The following is a 22,507-nucleotide window of genomic DNA, read 5'->3' on the forward strand; positions in this document are numbered from 1 at the left end:
CCAATCGGTGCACAGGGACAACAATAAATAACTAGCCTAAATTAAACGCACTGTACTGTACAATATTTTCATTGTAGCCTAATAGAAAACGCATTTTGGCACATCACTTCAACATGCTGCTATTTAGCCTACTAGTAAATGCCTATTTCACTTTATTTTTTAGCAAATAGATAGAAAGCTCGAATAAAATAACAAGTCATTTACATTATAGGCTAATAATGTTCACATTTGTAGTTGTCCATAACAACCCCAAAAAACTTACCTGCTTGCCTTGCACATCTAATTAATGGGCATAGTTTTTCGACTATTTTTTATTTATTTATTTATTATTATTTTTATTTTTTTTGCTGTGGATGTTATTGAGCTTGTAGAAATCGGAAACAACACCAATTCTGCGACACAGCTGAACCTTTATTGATATCTCTATCAGACAATGTCTATTTTATATGCCAAAAGAAACAACAGGCAATAAAAAATTATTAAAATAAATATCTTAATGTAGGCATAGGCTATAGTCGCATGTTTTGGCAAACAGTTGAAAAAAATAAATAAAAACCGGCATATCATAGCCAAGCCTTATATAGGCTCAGTCACCCCCACAAAATCAAATTAGAAAAATAAATATGCCATCCCTCTTTGAACGAACATAAAGTCTGACCAGGCTAAATTTCCTGTATTTACATTTAACATTTACATTTAATCATTTAGCAGACGCTTTTATCCAAAGCGACTTACAAATGAGAACAACAGAAGCAGTCAGGTCAACAAGAGAACAACAACAGTATACAAGTGCCATGACAAGTCTCAGTTAGTCTAGTATAGAACGCATAGGTAGGGTTTTTTTTTTGTTTTTGTTTTTTTGTTTTTTTTTAATTAAAAAGACAAGAAAAGGAAAAGTGCTAGTGTTAGTTGGTTAAGTGCAGGCGAAAAAGATGAGTCTTTAGCTGTTTCTTGAAAATGAGTAAAGACTCAGCTGTACGAATTGAGATTGGGAGGTCATTCCACCAGCTGGGGACAGTCCAGGAAAAGGTCCTTGAGAGTGATTTTGAACACGTCTATGCCACAATAGACTTTTTCTGACCTTTTTTTTTTAAATTTCCTTTTTTTTTAATTCTCCTTTTTTGAGTTTGTCATGTACCTCCTTTGCCAGCGTTGCCATCTCTGATAAGAACAAGCAGTCGATCTGCATAGACTCGACTAGCCATATTACTGCCTGGTATGTGTAAACATACCTGGCAATAAAGCTCATTCTGATTCTGATACTATACCATTCAAAAGCTTGATATAAATAATATAAATGTAACAAATAAATGTAAATGTAACAAATGTAACAAACAATGCTTTTCTTTAAATTTACCCCCCCCCCCCCCAAAAAAAATAAAATAAAAAAATATTCTCAGCTCTTTTCAACATTAATAATAATAACAATAACAATAACTGTTTTTGTGTAGAAAATCAGATTGTTATAAGGATTTCTGAAGGATTGTGTGTCTGGAGTAATGATGCAAAAATTCAGCTTTGAAAGTCAGCTTTGATTGTTCCTAATAAACTTTTTAACTGCACTCGCAAGTGAATATTAAATTGTTATGGGATAATTAAATAAATTCTAAATAAACTAAATAAATTCATTATGCAGCTCATTATGCGGGCCTTTTTCTTCTCAGATGTAAATCACAATGATATTCATGATAGTTGACGCCTACTCGCATGTGACTTTTACCAACAAAAAGTGTCTTAGAAAATTTAAATCAATATATTGTTTTCTGTAAGTGAGTAAAGAAGAAGATTTTCACATCATTTAGAAAGAAAACTTCTAGGCTACAAGCGCCGGTTCTCAAAAATCCTGAGAACCAATGTTCTGTATGTGTTTCATGGCCTTATTCAAGTGATTTAACATTTTTAGTTTTTCTGGTTAATATGTTTCTGCCAAATTATAGTTTAAAGTAATTTACAGTTAAACTATCCATCTTTGACCTAAATTATGTACTTGAAGTACCCCCTGAGATTTTAAGTATTTCGATATTTTTTTTTAAATCAGTTTTAATAGTATTTTAGTATTATTTACATAGCTATTGTTATTATTACTCTCAACAAATTATACAAATGTATATTACTTTAATTTACAATGTAATTACATTTTTTATAATAATAATTTTTTTTATACAGGGTTTCCCCAAAATATGATTATTTTTATTTAAGAGTTTACAGTAACATCATGTGTATAAACCTGAAACATTTCTTTGCAAAAATATTTTAATTATTGATTTGTTAATGGCATTAACCATAGACTGTGGTACCAACTCACACCCCACTTTGGGTAACCCTGCTCTAACACGATAGATGTTTGGACTGCTGTGTGTGTATTTGAGCACTGCAAACTGATCGAGTGCTGTATTTGAGAACTGAAGAAGTGGAGAGTGCACAAAAGAGCACATCCATCTGTGCGATTCCACCTATCCCACCTTCACTAACTTTAAGTTAATCAACAATGAATTGGTGCTAAGCCCATTGTTTCAGATAGCTAGTTCTCATTTTGGTGGTCTATCCATCCATTGCGGCTGCCATACTGAGACTACTGTAGATATGTGAATGCCCCCTTATCTGATTGCAGTCCAATAATGGGGAAGTCGTGGCCTAGTGGTTAGAGAGTTTGACTCCTAACCCTAAGGTTGTGGGTTCGAGTCTCAGGCAATACCATGACTGAGGTGCCCTTGAACAAAGCACCGAACCCCCAACTGCTTCCTGGTTGCCGCAGCATAAATGGCTGCCCAGTGCTCCGGATGTGTGTTCACTGCAGTGTGTGTGCACTTTGGATGCGATAAATGCAGAGCAAGAATTCTGAGTATGGGTCACCATACTTGGCTGTGTCACATCATTCACTTATAACAGAAATGCACATTTTTAAGGACAAAAGTAGCCTAGGATGTATTTTGAATGTCCCGTAGTCCTCAAATAACATTATAGGCTTGTCTCATCTTGTCAACGAAGAAGCAACATCAATTTCATCAGCTATATATTTTCATGCATAAAAAATTATGTATACTTGAGCAAAACATGAAGATGTGTAATAATGCTCTATAAATATGTGGAATAAAGTTCCAAAATTCAATAATCAATTTTTTGATTGTCAGAGTGTACTGAAGTCTAAGCAGATGTCTTCATTTTTTATTTACAAGATGAATGGAGCCAAAGTGGATAATGGTCACTCAGATACGTTTTGTAGACTGTGCCGACTCGTCTGTATGATTCACACAACCAGACTTCATTCAACCCAATAGAAAGCATGTTTACACTGTCTGAATTGTTCATTAAAAAGTACACTGTGCCATTCACCATATAAAAAATAGTAAACGTAAGAAAAAGTGATTGATATCAGACACAGCTTAAACATTTTTTTGTAGTGCTGAACCCAGGAGACGTTGGCTTTAAAATTAAATTATTTATTTTTTTAAAATAATCTTGACCTATAGCGCCCTCTCGTGGTCGTGGTTTTTATTCATGTGTATTTCTGGATACTAAGATCTCTGTTCATCTCATTTAAAATTTCTAATAAATGGGCAACACATTTAATTTTGCCATTATTATGTAGAGTGAGATTTAAGATTATCTAAATTATCTAGATAATAATCCAATATTTGCCAAGACATCATGGATGATATATAAAATTTCTTGTTGCTTGCTTAATTGGAAGCAAACCAAACACTTTAGTATCAATTCCTAATTGATCTTTTTTTTTTTTTTGTAATCTGGCTACTGATTATACGCTGTGCAAATGCATAAATCTAAGTGGCTAAACCAGGTCAATGAGCCTTATGTCAGCTTTACATTTTTTTTTTTTATGTCAGCTGCTTGAAACACGGGCTCACCTATAGTGAGAAGTAGTCAGTAGCTGATAAACCTGTTGCCATAGCAGCTTTGGCAATACCTTTTTGTGTAGGCATGTACCAGTGTTTATTTTAGGGGAAGGGAAACCCATTCATCGTCATGGGAAAGCACTACTTAGTGCAAGGGAATGGTTTGATAGTTTTCTGTGTTTATATAATTAAAATGTGTATGAATGTAGTTAGTTAACTTCAAGTATATTGTGTAATGTTCACCACAAATTAAAAGTTACGGAGTATAAATTATTTACTTCCGGATTTTGCTTCAGAACTGTATGTTTCCTGTATTCCACTTGATGGAAATGATCCATTTCTTTACATGAGTTACATTCCTTTAACCAAACGCTTCCTTGCATTTCTACTTTCAGTCAAAGATTTCCATAAATTTCAGTATCTGCAATCCCCCAAATCATTTTCTTTTTTCCATCCTTTTGCACTGAACTATGTTGTTACTATAATGAACTAAACATGCACCTCCAGTCTTTTTTAACGTCTTCCAAATGTCATGTTTATGATTGTCTATACATGTCTCAGACATCTGATCTCTGTTCCGAAACCGGCCTTTGTAAGAAGTTCATTGGGTTTTGGAATATAGAGTCATTGTGAATGTGGTACAAACCAAGCAGTTGTCAAAGGGAAACAAAGACCTCAAAAGGTCTCAAATGTCCGTATGACATGGTATTCATCTCATCTTATCTGGCTGTTGTTCTCTGCAGAAGTACAGACACCATGATGAAGACACAGGATCTCCAGAGGAGCAAAGCTCACCACAGTTCACTGATGAGGCTCCTGGGCCAGAGCTGGTCCAAGTGGCTGAGAAGAACCTCTCCCAGATTGAGAACATCCACGGCTATGTGGCACATGCACATATCTCCCCAATGAAGGTATGTCCTGGTCTTAGAATCTAGACTTCCTGATCAGATCACCTATTTTATCATTTGCTGTGTTGTCGATCACTTCACTGTCCAAATTCTACCATGCCGTTTTTTTATAACTGTGTGCCTCACTCTTTACATACACAACATACAAACATACCCTTTAGGTTTTAGAATGGTTTACCCACCTTGGATTATTTCAAGAAAACAGCTGGTTTTATCTAAAACATACTATAAGGTTAGGATGGAAAATGCTGTGCCGATAGATTTAAAGGCTCTTAATCCACCAATGTTCTTGGTTCAGTGGAATTATCAGTGTGCAGGGTGCTTTATAACGCAGACGAGTTTGCTGGGCCCACAGGCTGGTTTATAATCTGTTGTATTGCTGAATGGACACCGATAAACATGAAAGACTGGAATAGTTGATACAAAGACAAGTATTTCCCCCCTCACTTCTTTCAAAGACTTAACATGTATTAGAGTTTATGTTTAGAACACGGGACATGTAGACATGTATTTAATGCTTTTAGATGAGCAGCTTTGAAATGTATACTATAAGAAACATGCAAGGTGAAACACCATCTCTGTGTGCCAAGTGGTGAGCACAGAAGGTGAATATGCTGTAATGCGGAAAGTAGTATGTATGTGTGAACATTTACAAGCCCTTGTCCTGCTCCTGTTGTGCTCCAGTGCTCTCTTCTGTCTTTAGATTTATGATCCCACAGCTCCCCCCGAGTCCCTATCAGAGCCTAAGCCAGAAGCATGCACATAACAGACCGCAGAGGAGAAATAACATCTGCCATTTTTCATAACCTTCAGTGCTCAAGGCTTAAACCGGCACCTTTTCATTCCCTCAGCCCACTTCACAACCTGCCATCCATCTCAGACACATCCTTACAATACAGTCATGACCTATGTTTATCTGGAAGTCACCTATTCAGAGAACCTCTAAACAGCAACCCACCCATCCCCCCCATGAGGCCCCGTTGTATATGCTAAGATATTTTTGGTATTTCTGCTGTAATCATGACAAAGCTGCTTGTTTTCAAACCTTTTATTCATATAATTAATGAATACGAGTTTTTAATTAATTTAATATATTAAATTAACCATGATTGACTTTCTGATTCAAGAAGTTATGTTCTGTTTTCCAGAACTCTATGTCCTTTAATAAAAATTGCGGTAAAATAAGAAGAGAAATATGAGAAAAGAAAAATAAATATAAAGAGAGAATATTGTTTAGATTTTTAAATATATTAATGATGATTTATTCATTTGCATACTTTTAAAGTTATCCTGTGCCCCCCTTTGAAGTTGGCATAGATCTCATAGTTGGCGCTGGTGCATTGGTTGAGAACAATTCTTTTAAATGGTGCTTCTACCCTGATCCTTGTCGGTATTGTCTATTAATATTGTAACCACAGTGTACATTGTGCTGGATGTGTGTACTCAATAGGGCTGAAATGATTAGTCAATATCATTTTTTATCATTTTGTTGTTGAATAGTTGTTAGATCTCATATGACCCAATATAAGGGCCTGCAATAATGCAGTTTGACCAGTGTGGTGCTGTAGCACAAGCCTATAATTCAGCTGTAATGCATTCTAATTGAAGACATGTTTATGAGAAGTGCAAACAAAGCTGAACCAGTAGAGTGTGGAATTTTTGTATTTTTATAAATTTTTTTTTTTTTTTTTACTAAATTACAAATAAAAAAAATGCCATCGTGTGTAAAGGCTCTGATATACTCATGGAAAGAGGTGGGTAGTAACGAATTACATTTACTTCGTTACATTTACTTGAGTAAATTTTTTGGGTAACTAATACTTCTGGAGTATATTTAAAGATGGGTACTTCTACTCTTACTTGAGTAAATTGGTTGGGAAAAATCTGTACTTTTACTTCATTACTGTGGGCGACGCTCCTCTCGTTACTTTATCTTAATGCAATTAATGTTATAAATGCTTCAGTTTATTCCAAACGCGACGTCTACTTTTCTCTGGGCAATGAGCGATGCTCATTCGCGAATGATTCATTCTTTTGAGTCAATTCTGTTCAAAGGCTTGATCAAACCAATTGGCAAATGAGTGAATTGGTTCATGAATCAGTTTGAATGATTTGTTCAGTTCCCTGCCGCACGCGCTGAGTTCACTCGAAGTTGTAACGTTTAAGAACATCAGCAGCATTGAAAATGTGGCTATGGAACTGCACTGAATTAAAAGCAAATCTGCAAAGGCTATTATTTGCTAGCGATGAAGATCTTAGATGAACACCGCGTGTGCTGTCTACTGTTCAACAGGTAATGACTTGGGCTACATTCGATTACAGTACACGATACCACTATGACATTAGTTTGTTGTATGTGTGACTTATAACAGAAGGGAACCAAGTTGAATGCAGCTTCCAAAAGACAAAAAAATAGCCGATTAAGATTTTATTAATTTTAATACAATCACACCGGTGTGAGAACGTTCAGCGAGTCATATCATCAGCTGCTAAATTCAGATCTGTGTTCGCTGGCTGGCGCTGAGCCAGAGATAGATGCGTTTTTACAGCACTGCGCATTATAACCAATCACACAAGATTCTCTTGAGCTTATGAATGCATTGGCCAATCAAAGGTGTTCAGATGAGTCATCGCTAAAATGCCGGTGTTCGCTCGCTAACTGAATACCTCTTTCTTGCTAATTCTCTCGTCAGAAACAACAAAGTGCAGATGTGTGTACGAATCTGTAAATAAGATATTGATTTCACAGTGTTAACAGTTTCAGTGATTTTAATGGGAGTTTCTGAGAGTGACTGAACTCTAGACTGTCAGTGAAAATGATTCTCTTTCTGAACAATGAAAGATTAGTAGCAGTTTTTATATCACATTAACTTTAAATGTTAAATTCACATTTAATATAAAGTCAGTCGTATTAAAAATATGTTATGGCATGACACCTATATATGTTACTTAAGTAAACAGACAGGGTTTTATAATAAATTACATAATTAGGCTACTTTGACCATCGCATATTATCATTATTAACAATCTATGAAATGTGAGAATCAATATATTTCATTATATAGTTCATGAATCTGGGAATGTTTCTAATAAAAATTAAAAAATTAAATAAATAATGCTTAATAATAATTTGCCAATATGCTGTGGCTGCTGTGTGTCACATGACGACCCCCATATGCCTAGACACAATCAATTATGATATTTCCACAATATTTACGCTTGCAGAAATATACTTCTGTGAGCAGACAGAAGTAGATCCGTCAATGTGCATTTGGTTAGTAATGTTCAGATGTTCGGTAACTTAGCTGTTATGTTAGGATTTTTCTCTCTTCTCTGTGTCAGCGGTTATTTATAGATATATAATACATACTTTAAAATATAATTTATTTCGTGATGCAAATCCGAATTTTCATCAGCTGTTACTCCAGTTTTCAGAGTTATGATCCTTCAAAATATAAATCTAATATATTGATTTATTACCAGTGATGGAAACAGTTTTGCTGCTTAATATTTTTTTGGAACCTGTGACATTTTGTTTAGGATTATTTGATGAATAGAAAGATAAAAAGAACATCATTGATCGTAAATCAACATATTGGAATGATTTCTGAAGGATTATGTGACATTGAAGACTGGAGTAAAGGCTGATGAAATATATATATATTTATACACACACACATACATTACATATATTTTATCTATATATCTAAATAAAAATAGGCTCAGTATATATGACCCAAAGTAACTAGTAACTAACTACTTGAGTAGATTTTTTATCCGATACTTTTTTACTCTTACTCAAGTAACTATTCAAGACTAGTACTTTTACTTTTACTTGAGTAAATATTTCTATAAGTACTTTTACTTTTACTTGAGTACAGTTTTTGGGTACTCTAGCCACCTCTGATCATGGCAAAGTTCTTTGCTTAGGGGTGAAAAGAAGTTCGATATAACCAAGCAGCTGTTTACTGTCACTGTTAGTGTTAGATGATTAATCATTCTAATAATCATAAGCTTAATCAAATTTCAAAATAATAGTTTGTTGCAGCCCTACTACTCAATGTTTAGATTTAAATGGATGTTTCATTTACCAATTCTTAGTTGTTTACCTTTGGTCCCTTCAATTAGTTTCTAATTGTTATTAAATATTAAGTTGATGTTTTTTGTTGTTGATATTGATTCTTCATTTCCTGATTAATAATTTAAGAAAAAAATTAATTCTTAAAAGAATATTAAAGGCAGGGTAGGTAATACATGTATAAACAACTTTCTTCCAAATTTGTTTAAACTTTCTATATATATCAATGCATAATTAAAATGCAAGTACTCTGATAAAAAGAGTATAAAAATCGAGTGACTCTAGACCGTTTATTCTGTATTAAACACAGCTCATTATTTCCATTTCGGGACGAAACATAGGATTGGCTTAGGCGACTGTCACTCTCTTGCAACCATGGCAACCACCCTTTTGCCACACATGACCTGCCCACTTGCGCATGCACGTTTGATTTGAGGAATTCAACAGGCACAGATCCTAGGAATACTACCAAAACAATGGCAGAGAAACAGCAAGCAAAATTCACAGTACCAGCCTATGCAGATAGTGAAGGCAAACCAGGCAAAAAAGGAAGACAGTAACAGTACAAGAAAAGGGTGGAGTGAATGGAAATAATTAGTTGTCTTTAAAACAGTCGTGAGAGGTCTACAGTCACTCGATTTTTATACTTTCTTTTTCAGAGTACTTACATTTTAATTATGTATTGATATATAAATAAAGTTTAAACAAATTTGGAAAAAAAGTTTTTTATACATTTTTTTACCTACCCTGCCTTTAAATAGTTTGCCATAGTTATTAGTGTAAAAAAAATTAGCAATACTGCTTATTAATATTTGTAAAAATGTCATCCACAAAATCAAAGCCATGTGATGCAACCCAAATATAGAAATATGCAGGGGGAAAAATAAAAGTATATATCATAGACCCTTGCAGACCCTCATGACTGTGTTGTGGTCTGTAAGCTACTTAAAATATAATTATTTTTGTTCAGGTTGTAAATAGCCATGTGATGCATTTCCCCATTTGTAAATTAATAATTAATGATACTGGTACAAATATATTTTTAAACTTTACTAAGGTGCAGTAAGAATGATATAAATGTTTTTCAAAACCATATGAAGTACAAAGAGTACATTTCTAGATATTGGCACTCATTTTTAACTTGCACTGTAATTTATTATATAACAATTTGATAAGGATACTTTGTGAGGAAAACATTTAGAGGTTAGTTAATCTGTGGCGGATTCTTTTGCCACCTTGTGTTATTTAATAGTCATTGCAATGCTGTACATTCTGCTTCTAGTGGTTATGATGTATCAATATAAATACCTTTGCTATGTGTTTATAAAGTAACACTTTACAATAAGGTTCATTAGTTGACATAAGTTTACTTTAGTTAACTTGAACTAAGCATGAAAAATACTTCAACAGCATTTATTTATCGTAGTTAATTTTAATTTCATGTTAGTAAATACATTAACTTACATTAACTAATGGATCCTTAAGTATTACTGTTCATGGATTAAAGGGATAGTTCACCCCCAAAATGTAAAGTCATCAGTTAGTTATCCACAAGTTTATCCAAACTTGTATGAATTTCTTTCTTCTGCTAAACACAAAATAATATAATTTTAATGTTTTTTTTTTTGTTTGTTTTGTTTTTTTAAAATGGAGGTTTAGGTTAATTTAATTTAGGTTAAAGGCTGACATTCTGTCCCAAGAGTCTTTTCATAAATTAATGTATTTTGCTTTGAATTTTATAGTATACATTTGTTTCCATGGTCCTCATAGTTGCCATTTGAGATTAATGCTTCTATCATGGTGATTTTATATATAGATATATATATTTTAGAGATCAACCGATAGTTGATTTTAAGCTTTGCCAGTTTGAACATTTAAGAGCCAAAGGATGTAAGCTTGTTGCATGCGCTCATCCGAAGCGCTCAAACCCACGCCTCAGAACGCATGCAAATATAGCTCTCTCTGGAGTATTGTGTTTAAATGGACAAATTCAGACAAAATTCATGTCAAAATGCCCGTCTTGGTAAGTATCCTAGAGCAGACATAGCTGGCTGAACGTAGGTCTACTGTATCAGTGCACTGGATCAGTGCATTCTCTTAAAGTGACAGTCTTTATATTAATTGAACAGCAACAACAAAGAAATCACTCACTGCTCTTCATTAAAAATCTTTTGTAACTTTAATAAAGAATAATCTTAAGTTTATACAGTTCAATATGCAATGCTGTTTTACATTCAATTACTTTATTCAATTTCTGTACCTAAAAACTAATGCTAAACACTGACAGATTTATTCTGTGAACCACCTAAAGTTACAAATCATGGTGCTGGTGATAGCGATCATGTGGTGAATGTTAATCCACCTGCCGAATAGAAGGTGCACAGTTTTCGGAGAGAGTGGTTGAAAGTCTTTGAGTGGCTCCGCTATGAAAATGGTTCTATGCACTGCATTCACTGTAAAACCTGTGGGACGGAGTTTGCAGGTAAAAGTGTTCGCCACCGAATCTACACCTTTTTTAATTGTTGTTTTACGATGTGCGGTTTGACATTATCGAGTATTGCTAAATCCAAACAAAACACACCTACAGAGAGCATACGTTATGTCAAGTCTATTAGGTTAGATTAGTGCACGTGCGCATTTACAGTGCGTTATTTCACTCCATGATTCAGTCTGTTAAAATGCATCACAAAATTGAAGATATGGGGCCTTTATTTCATTTCATACAATTAATCAGTATCACAAAAAGAGTTCTGTTTTTCCTCCAGAAATCAGCATGATTACAAATGTGATATTGATTTTATACAACTGTTCAATAAACAAGAAGTTAATATTAAGAGACTTACATTTTACACACTATATTGCCTGTTTTTGCACTATTTCGCCAACAAAAATAATTCTAAACACAGTCACAGCGCTGTTTTGCATCTCTGAGCGACATGAGGATGTTTAGTTCCTGAATGAATCATTCGTTAAAAGATTTGGTTCAATCTCAATGACTCACTTATTAACAGTGACTTGCTGCTACCTGTTGGCGGTTTTAATTTCACATTTAAAATTTCAAATATTTCAAATATATATATATGTATATGTTTACTATATTAAAATATTTTTTATGTATTTGTAACTGCAGGTTAAATGCATTCATCTCCTGCATTAATCAGTGTGAATATGCCATTTCATATGCAGCTTCTGTGTTTACTCTGCATTGCAAAGATGAATTTTGTTGACGGATACTTTAATTTGCTTAATAACAGCCCAAATGTGTTAACCGATTAGATATAAGAATTTGACTCAAATGATAATGCACACTTTTAGAAAAAATTGCTTTAAGGTTAAAAAATCATTTTAATTTTTTTTTTATTTAAACTTATAGGAAAATTAATTGCTGGCCCTGCTGTAAACTGACCACCACACCTAATATGAAGAATATAAAATTTTAGGAGTCAGCTATTTACTGTAGTCCTCAAGATATCAGCACAGTACCACTCAAATTATTGTTATCCATAAAATCCCAGAAAATAGAGAGATAATTTTTTGTCAGTATCGCACACCAGCTGCCAGCCGTTCCGGACAATTGGCAGAGCTGAATATAAAATTTAACACCACATACACCATCCTACCCCTTGCTAAAGAAGAGCTTAACTTTTGGTTGTTTACAAAAGAAATCTGTCAGTGTCCTTTTAATTTTCTCTCTTCTTCAGCCCTTTCTTTTTCTCACTGTAGTTAACTGAAAGCAGTGACTGAGTGATTGATAGCTAATATTAACCAATCTAAAATCTGCACTAAAGTTAAGAATGTAAAGATAAAATCTGTTAATATATAATTTTTAGTTGCAATGCTCATACATTTTTGGTGAGTGCTCCAAAATTTTTGCTAGTGCTCCTAACTTTTTGAAGACATACATTATATTGTACAATAGTAATATGTTTGTCAATTTCTTCAGGTTAAATCAGACTTTTATTTTGACTGCTTGTCGTGAAGACCTTTGAGTTTCTCTGTGTGTGTTAGGGTTGGGTGATCTCTACCAAATTGGCATCGGATGATGTGTACAGTGAAACATCGTGATGGATGATGACATCGGGGGTGGGGTTAGGGGTGTGCCTGAGGCGTGAAACAAATAACGTTTTCTATGGTGCCACTAAAAGTTTAGCCGCTTGTTAGCGGTAGCCTGTTGCATTACAGGACATGAAAGTTCACTTACCACATACTAGGGGTGACCGAATCAATGCTTTGATTCAAGGAGCCTGATTTGACTACCAACCTAACAGTCGAATATTCACGGGGTGTTATTGATTATGCAATTTTGACTATATGGGGGAGCTCAAATGTCTGATTTCACATAGAACTACCATTTTTTCCCAATTAGTTAATATACAGCCTATTATGATAAAGCTGTAAGAATCTGAAAAGAAAGAAGCTTCAAATTAATATTTTAAAGTGCGTGAATAAATCCAACCACCCCTATAGATTTATGTTTCACTTTCCATAATCCGTGACCGACAGAGGAGTATCTTGGAAGCAGGGATTTAAAACTTTACCAAGACTCAAACTGACACTGGTAGAGACTGGATTTTTCGAACAGGTAGGGTACAAGTGATATCAAAACATTTCAGCCGGTGTATATATATATATCGTGGATATATTATTTACCTGATATAAGATGCATTTGGTTTTGAGTCAAGCGCTTCATTGTAGTACTATGGTGATATCTCTTCAGCGCAGAGCGCGAGTAGGTCAAACTACAATGCAGAATATTAATAACTATGACTGGGACTGTTAAATACATACAATTATAATGAGAAGAACATAATACTAAAATGCAATGAATTTTTAGTTTAGCTGCCGTGTTTCTGCACATTGTTTCATGAAGAATGCGTCCATAAAATTAGTTCGCATTCAGAGCCCCGCAGATATGTTCATGTGCATTCAGGCCCTTTTTGCAAATAGATTATAAGTCTTAATATTAACGTTATGTTGTATAAATAACGAAACGTATTCTATATGAAATTATGAGTTGAATACCATTGATTAAAAACTTGCTATCAAATGCGTCACTCTACTGGTCATCTTCAGCGCGCGCAGCTCAAAACAGACATGCAGAACATTAACTGCTAACGTTATAATGAGAGCACTATTGTAAAAACAATTAAATAAAATTGTTAATTGTTATGGTTTTGCCGACGTTAAGTGTTAGCTATCTGTTCATCAAAACATAAAACATTATTTACCCTGTTTATATCTGCAAGGTGTTCATTACACCTTTTCCCTGTGTGTTAACATCAGTAATTGTGTTAGTCGAATGTCTGACTTGACTCTTGTTAATGTATTTTGCCCCACCCCCAAACATATGATTCGACTATCGGTCGAATATCAGCAAGATTTGAAAATTCCGATTCGACTATGAAAATCCTTATTCAGGGACACCCCTACCACATACACAGAATAAGGAGAAATGTCTGATAGGACGATGGCGCATGATTTGCAGATGACAATGACAAACCAATGACAAACATCTAATCTTGTCAAATGTGTGGTAAGTACTGCCGATACATAGTATAGATTCCTTGTGATCGCGAATCTCAAAAGTGAAAGTAAAATGAGAGGGTGCAATAGAAAGTGGTTTCAATAGCGGCTCCCTGATGCCCGTGATTATACAGTCGCCTATACTTACCCAATGATATTACTGCAAGAAAAAAGTATTGAAATATTTTTTTTATCCTCCCATCTCTTAGGTTATTTATTCCCTTAAGGGTTTCCGTAGTACACTTAATTTCCTTTCCGAACATAGAACTGGGAAGTGGGGGGGGGGGGGGGGGGGGGTCACGATATCGGTTTAACATTGTGATGTCTGTTATCGATGGACGATGGAATCGTCTATCGGCCCAACCCTAGTGTGTGTATATGATATGGCGATAGTTACATAAAGTGAGATGACAGAAGTGGGAAATACCACGAGTGTAGTCGGTGAACTTCTAATATATATGGTCCGTGTTTCATCAAATTAAGCATCCTTATCATACCACTGTCTGTTTTGGTGACTCTCTGGCTTTGTCTCAAAACTTAGTGAGCTTGCCTATTTTAAGTACTGCATTTTTGGGTATCATAGGTCATTCAAACATGCATATGATGCCCTAAAAGTCTGTCAAGGTGAACATTCTCCAGCTCTAGATCCTTACTCCTCATTTGTTTTCTGTTGTCTGTCTCTCTTTATCATCTTCTCATGATGAGAATTGTAGGCACTTTCAATTCAAGCTTGTATTGTAATACAGTGAGTTCAATGCCCCTCTGTAGGTTGAGTCCCTGGAATGCATCTTCGATGGGCCGTCCACTGTAGTGAACAAGGAGAGTCCTCTGCTTCCTACTACTCCCATCTCCAACCCGTACCCTCAAAGTCCTGTGACCATCCAGGTAACAGTCACTCGTCTGTAGGGCTGTCACTTTTGTAAAAAAATCATTTTCGATTTTTAAGACATAAGTGTTCATTGAATCGATTGTAAAATCGATTTTCCATGTCTAAAAAAAAAAGACGTTTCCTTTTACAACGTTAAATAACGGATGAACGTAAAGAGAGCGCTGGAAACGCACAAGTCAGCAATATTTCTTATTTATTGGCATGAAGTTTCGTGCAGAATAACAAACAGCAACATGAGTGCAACATTTCGAAAAAATATATATGCAGAGGGGACGGCTGCCATAACAAAAGAAAAACATCACTGCAGGCTTCAACCCGGCTGCATTTATGATTTAGGCAATTCAAAAATCTCCAAGATTATTTTAAATAATGATTCAATCCATTTCAAACAAATGTTCAAAAAATTAAACTTTAAATGGACTTGAGAACAGGCCATGTGTGTTTTTTTATTGAACATAACCGACACTTAGGCTAGGCGGCACTAGGCAGGCATAATTAAAGGCTAGGGCCATCACAAATTTATTGGACAGGAAAACAAGTCGATCAACATTTTCGGGGTCCAGAGCAGAGCGTTTTTTATTCACTATATGTCCAGCTGTTGAGAAGACGCGCTCCGACCGCACTGATGTCCTAGGGACACTCAGGTACAGCTGCGCAAGGTGGGGGTATCGCGGTCAGCTTGCAATGGTCCTTTTCATAACTCAGAATCTCCTGTAACTAGATGCGCGAATGAGGAGAATTCGCGTCTACCGCGCCGCGAGACCTCCAGACGCGCGTAAACGCGTCTTTACATTGACTTAACATTGAAATCATTCGCGCCAGACGCTCTATTCGCGTTTGATTTAAATGCAGCATAAGCATGTCGCTTTCGACAACACTGGGTCTTATAGGCACGTAAAATTGCTGGTATTTTCGGTCTAGCTTTCGCAAGGCATACTGCACTTTCGGAATTCTTTATTTTCTTTATATTTGTACATATTTGGTTAAAATTGATTCCCTATTTTTATTTTCGAAACTTTTTTTGGTTGGTCCGATCGATTGTGCAATCGATTTTCGAACTAAAAGTGACAGCCCTACTCGTCTGACTTGGCAAACATCTTTATATGCTTCTGATGTACCTGCAGCTTGCCAATTCTGTGTTTGTCAAATGGCTGTCAGTCATGTGCGGACTGGTGTCAGTCATCTCCATGCGATCAGCATGAATGGTCTATGCAGATTTTCATTGTTTCATGATGATATTTTCATACATTTTATCAGACAGGCTTAATGCTGACATTAGAGGGTACAGTACAGTTCTTGCATTGTACCTCTCATTGTCTTTCCTATTTGTATTTATGCAGTATTTCATTTTGATAGTTGCATGAGCCTGCTAGAATCTACACATGTGGGTTCTAGTTAAATGATAGACTTTTGTTTTTAAATGCAACAGTTGTTTGACTACATATGTAGCAGCGATAGCTTTGCTGTTGCATTCGTTATCTGTTGGTGCTTCCGTCATGCATGGAAGCACCTTTGCTTCCACAGCGCATGGCCAATGTTTTTTCCAGCTTTAGGATTTTGTACTGAAGATTTCAGTTAAAATCTGATTACTGTATGAAATGGTCATTATATAAGATAAATAGTAAATTCCCTGTTAACTCCTTTTTCTGAGTGACTTTTCTGGTCTTGGAATTTATAAAGTGGAAGTGCTTATTCAGGCCTGAAAACAATTAGCATTTTTTTTGCCGCAAGCATCTGACAATGAGGCAGTGTTGATATGGGTTTGAGGTCACTTTTCTCATACAAGTCATGAGCCTTGAGCTGCCTTCCATTTCCAATCAATGATGTCAGTCCTGATATATCTCCCCATGTGGCAAAGTTGAATGGCTTGATCGCACATTCAAGAAACCATCAGGAGAGCAAAAGAAATGCGAAGATATAGTGCCGTCCCCTACATCCCAGGAATTACCACAGGCACAGGAAAGGATGTCACCTTGCCTCATCTCCAAGACAACGTGAGGAAAAAAAGAGGAAAACATTGTTTTCTCTTATCAAAGTGTAGTAAATGGACACTGCAGCCGTTTGCCAGAGAGGCACAGCATTGGAGTTACGTCTACATCGCAAGGCAGTGGACTAATTTCTTTCAGGCAATCAGAGAGGAGAGCAGTCAGTGCTAGCCAAGTCAAGCACCCAGTCTCACTCTATCAGCTTCCTGCTGACTCATTTTGAGCTGAAAGAGATGAACACAGGCACCTGCAGCCGTCTACACTGAGCTTGCATCCCACTACTGCACAGCCGCGATCGCATCAGTGTGCCAGGAACTGCATCATCCACAGCAGTGTGAGAGACAAGGTGAAACGAGAAGCGTTACAGGGGGGTGCAGCGATTGTGAAGCGCTTTATCTCTGCTGCAGTTTGTGTGCGTCAGGCAGCCTGTTTTTTTTTTCTCTCTCTCTCTTGCCCTACGTTCTGCTCTTTAAAGGTACCTGCACCGTATATTTTTGTCGCCGGCACACACTATGTGCAGAAATTGTTTTTGAGATGTTGGCATGAGAAGAGGTGGAGGGGGGCAGGTCAGAGTAAGGAAACGAGTTCTATATCACCGGAGCGTGAACCCTACACCGTGAACACGCACACTCCTCCAGCCGTAGCCCACAATGCTCAGCTCAGTGTGGTATGCTAAAAAGATGGGTCGCCGGATCATGGGTACCCTAAGGAGAACCAAGAGGCGACATCTGCACTTGTTGGTAGGTCTGGAATTCCGCAACAAGAAAATGCTGCGTGTCAATCACTGCAGTGACTACATAACTTGCTCTCTGTAAAGCAAATTAGGAATGCTTGAACTTAGTTTTTGATGTTGACATAAGTTACTTGATTTGCTTCATATAAAACAATTTATTGTGCATAATTTGCAGTGGCATTAATCATATTCATAACAAGTAAAATGTCCTTCCACTCAAAAGGCAGTATAGAGAATATAATCATGCCTAAGATTGAGAAGCTAGATGTATTAACAAAGCAGAGGTGCGTAGTTTTTTTGTTAATACATCATGGAGTCTGAAGGCACTGATTGACAGACTATCTAGTAAGGCCATATTAAAGTAAATTGGTTTGTTGTGCGAAATATGAGCATTGTTCTTTTTTACATTGTGGCAGTCACCTGCGTGAATGTGTGATGTCTGGCACGTCATTATGTTTTGTTGAGAAAATGTGAAAGCACATATCTCTTCCCTCTGCTGCCTGGCAACCTGCGTGCCTCTGTCATGCAGCAGTGCTTGCAGTGTCTTACACACACACACACACACACACATGGTTTGCGCTGCACAAAGCATATACATTACAAATGTGAATGGCACCAATGCTTTGCCCCTAATCCGATCATGGTTTTTGAACACATTGGAATGCTTAAGCTCATTTAACTGTTCAGATGTACTGTTATGGTTCCTAGTCACCAAATGATGCATGTAATTTATAATCAAAGGCATGTTACATGTTTAAATACCCATGATAGCTTGGGACGTATTGCAGAGTTGTTGGAAGGCTTATTTTGCTTATTTTTGTGTGCATACATTCCAGTACCTATCAAGAGACAAAATACTTTACACTTGGCCTCTTTATAACTGCTACATTATCTGGATAAAAACCCTATGGATAATAAGTCATTGTTCAGGTTGAAGACTTGAGTAAATGTAACCTTAATAATCTACCCAAAAAGGGTAGATTAACCCTAAAAATGGCAAGACCATAGAGACATGAGTAAATTAAGTTATTGCTATTTTCCAACTTATTGGGATACAAAGAATACAACTTGATAAATTTTTTCAAAACATGACTTTTAATATTGATTTTAATGTTTGTTTCCCACAGGATATGTTACCAGGGGTATAAATTAACCGAAAACGGATAACTTATCAATGCTTGTTACAACATGATTGTAATTCCTTATGCTTACAGACGTAAGGTTGTTGTTGTTTTTTTAAAGAAGACACATAGCAAATGATTGCTGAAGTGAAAGCATAAAAAAAGACATAATAAAAAAGTTATAGAAGTTTAAATTTGCAGTAAAGATGCAGTATACTGTTTTTTTTAAATTGTATATATAAAAAAAATTACTTTATAACATATGTTGTACTTCATATGACAAAAAATTCCAAGCCATATGTCTAACCAAGTTATGTTCCAAATTCAAAGTTCATAACAGCAAAATTGTGGTTCCTGTGAGATTTAGTTTGGGCACTATACCAAAAATAACTACTGGGTGACACCCAAACACTATTGAATTCTTTTGATGCAGTTTTCTGTCACAAATCAATAATTGTCTGTCACAATACCATTTCTGTTACAAAACAGTCACCAAATATGGAATCCTTGACTGTCAGACCTTTCCAACGATATCTGTTTTGTCAAGATTACAAAAAGATTTGATTTTCTAAAGGCGGGCGTACACGGTGCGAATTCGGAAGGTGTGAAGATCGTATGTCCACGCACACGGCACAAGTGAGTTTATCTGAAAATTGTACGGACGAGATGATATACAACACGATTTTACAACCTGCGAATTACAGAAGCAATCGCACTAAGTTGATAGACGCGTTCGACTTGAAGCACCGCTGCACGCACAGAAGGATCACTGTTTGACATTAAAGTACCGCGAGAGCGATAAGAGAGCACACATATCGAAAGCATTCGAATCGCTCTCGCGGTACTTTGATGTCATACAGGTGATCATTCTGTGCAGCGCTGCTTCAAGTCATACACGCCTAATATAATTGCTCTCCCTCTCTCATAACTGCATGTAAAATATTGATACGAGCCGTGACTGTTTCCTACACGTACAGTTTATTTTTCAGCAATCGGAAACCGGGACGTTTGGTCACCCTGTGTGTGTGTGTGTGTGTGTGTGTTCTTGTATATGGTTTATAAATATCTGAAATAGGTATTACAATGTAAACATGGTTTGTGAGGACAATTCCTGTGCCCTTGTAAACCAAATGGCTTTAAAAAATACTATACAGTGTTTAATAGAAATTTTAAACATGCATTTTCCGTTAAGAATAGAGGTAGTGTATGGGGATATACAGTATAGAATACCGTTACGTCTATGGAGAGTCCCTGTAAACTACATATGTGTGTGTGAGAGAGAGAGAGAACTAAAAAGGCATTGGAACACGTTGCTAGAAACATCATACAGCGCTCGCTGTTCCTGTCAGACTTCAGCGAGTTTATCCTCCTTGTCAATAGTCCACATTCGCTGTGGTGCTGCCGTCTTCGTCTTTCTTCTTCTGTGGTTTTCCTAGTTCGTGATTGGTCAACTTCAGATAAATCAACAAATCGACTCGTTCAACCGCGCACACGTCACGAATTTAAACCGATAGCTCACGAACTTTTTAGACATGTTTAAAAATGATCGGGAGGTCGGGAAGGAGCTCGTAAGCCACTCTGCTCGGCTCATAATTCAAACATTTTTATTACTGTAAATACTTCGGTAACTACATTAGACCATGTATTTATTTGAGCTGGGAACCAGTTGATTATTTTTGGGAATTAATAGTTTATGGATTGAGTTTCTCTTTTGACAAAAGAAATTGAATGGGTCACAGTTGTGTGCAAAGTTGTCATTAGCAGCAGTTCTTTCATGTTTCCTGAACAGAACAGGCTTTTATTAGACACCGATTTAAGAGAAAAGGTGGTGACAGGAATAACTAAGACAACATCTATGGATCCTGATTTTGCTGTCAACATCTATTGAGAAGCTGACCAGCAGGCTGACCCTGTCAGTAGCCAGCCTAATGTGTGTTCCATTTGGTGATCTATGGAAGATTTGACAACTTTGAAAAAGTCTGTACCTTCGTGCAGTAGCTGTTACAGTTACACCAACCTAACCTGAATGCCATTTCATTATTTTACTCGTAACATGTTAACCTGGTTGGATCCATCCATTACATCCATACCGATGTGGATTTTCAGTGCTGCAGCATACTGTTCTAAATGTCATTTAGCAAGGTGACAAGCTTGGTTCTAAGAGGGGGCTCTAAATGGGTTTTGCTGCCATCTCATTAGACATGCACTTAGTGTATTCGGAGGTCATTTGGAATGTTTTATTGATGTCCTGCCATATCTCTTGTCAATCTTTTCAGAGGGAGGAGCTTTAGCATTGTTATTTAGGATGCCATCTTACCCTCTAAATCAATAGTTAAAGCTAAATCCAGACAAGACAATTGTTCAGTATATTTCAGTGGTGTTTATGTGCAAAAGGTTAATATTATTACATGAGGGCATGAAAGACTATCACAGTACTCGAGCCAACATGTTGACATGCGAATTATAATGTTTTCATACCATCCAGTCACTGCTGTAGGCACTAGTGAACTAATAAATATGTCAACATAAAGTGTGACAATGGAAAAAAAAAATGGAATTTTTTTTTTTTTTTTTTTGGTCTAGTTATTGACAAATACATTTTACATTCAATACATTTTTAATAATATGGGAAAGCCTTTTTTAGAAGACTGGAGATTGAACCTCATTTCAGAATGAAGCATGTTTGGGTCCAGTTTTCTCTTGGCCTCAGTTTTTAACGCTCGGAAGCGTTGTTGGTTGGTCAGAGTGACATTCCCAACTGGACTTGGACAGGCAGCTGTTAATCATCTGATGGCCTTCAAATTTACTATCTTGGAAGCACTCTGAATTGCACAGATGGTTTCAGTGGAATGAAGTAGCACCAACTTGTAATTTGTCCAGCGTTTGATCACCATCTTTGAGTTTGTATCCCCAGCATCTTGAGGATAAAAAACAGCAGCTAGCTTTGTATACAAAAAATATACTTTCTTCTCTTATTTCTCTCTGAAGTGTCTGAATCGAAGCAGTATTGGATGGTGGTTGCTGATTCACGGAGTAAGTCTTGGGAAGAATGGAGTATCTAGGGGCATGACTACACAGCACACTTGAGGCTTTATCCTGATGAAATCCCCTGATATGTCCAGCGCAGGAAGCCACTCTCATAATTAAGGAAGTTGTTTGGAAAACTCTTAGACTTTGGCTAGATTTGTTTTCCTGTCTTTGTCATTGACACAAGTCTGAGAAGTGACTGGTGTGCATCCATAGAGTATTCGCAGTGATGAACTACATCTTCGGTGGAAACACCCTGTACTCCAGGGGAAGTCGAGGAAGCAGCACCTGTTCAGCCCATGATGGCTCATCTGTACCCAAGCTCAGACAGTGGTCCATACATAGTTCCTCTGAGGAGACTGCAAAACAGACGCCGTCCCGTTGGCGCC

The 22,507-nt window shown here is 36.4% G+C and overlaps 1 protein-coding gene across 17 annotated transcripts in view; it reads left to right on the forward strand.

Annotated features, from left to right (window-relative positions):
• LOC132155146 (discs large homolog 1-like protein) overlaps window positions 1-22,507 on the forward strand; it is a 156,254-nt gene that overhangs the window by 64,664 nt on the left and 69,083 nt on the right. For 9 of the 17 annotated variants that reach the window (XM_059563968.1, XM_059563969.1, XM_059563970.1 and 6 more), the window contains 2 exons: window positions 4,598-4,765; window positions 15,132-15,248. In XM_059563968.1, coding sequence (XP_059419951.1) covers window positions 4,598-4,765; window positions 15,132-15,248 — 285 coding nt within the window. Of the gene's footprint in view, window positions 1-4,597; window positions 4,766-15,131; window positions 15,249-17,668; window positions 17,978-22,507 lie in introns of those variants that run through there. The other 8 variants (XM_059563975.1, XM_059563981.1, XM_059563976.1 and 5 more) reach the window with 2 other exon arrangements.

The sequence above is a fragment of the Carassius carassius genome, chromosome 12 (genome assembly GCF_963082965.1).
Source record: "Carassius carassius chromosome 12, fCarCar2.1, whole genome shotgun sequence".
Taxonomy (NCBI): domain Eukaryota; kingdom Metazoa; phylum Chordata; class Actinopteri; order Cypriniformes; family Cyprinidae; genus Carassius; species Carassius carassius.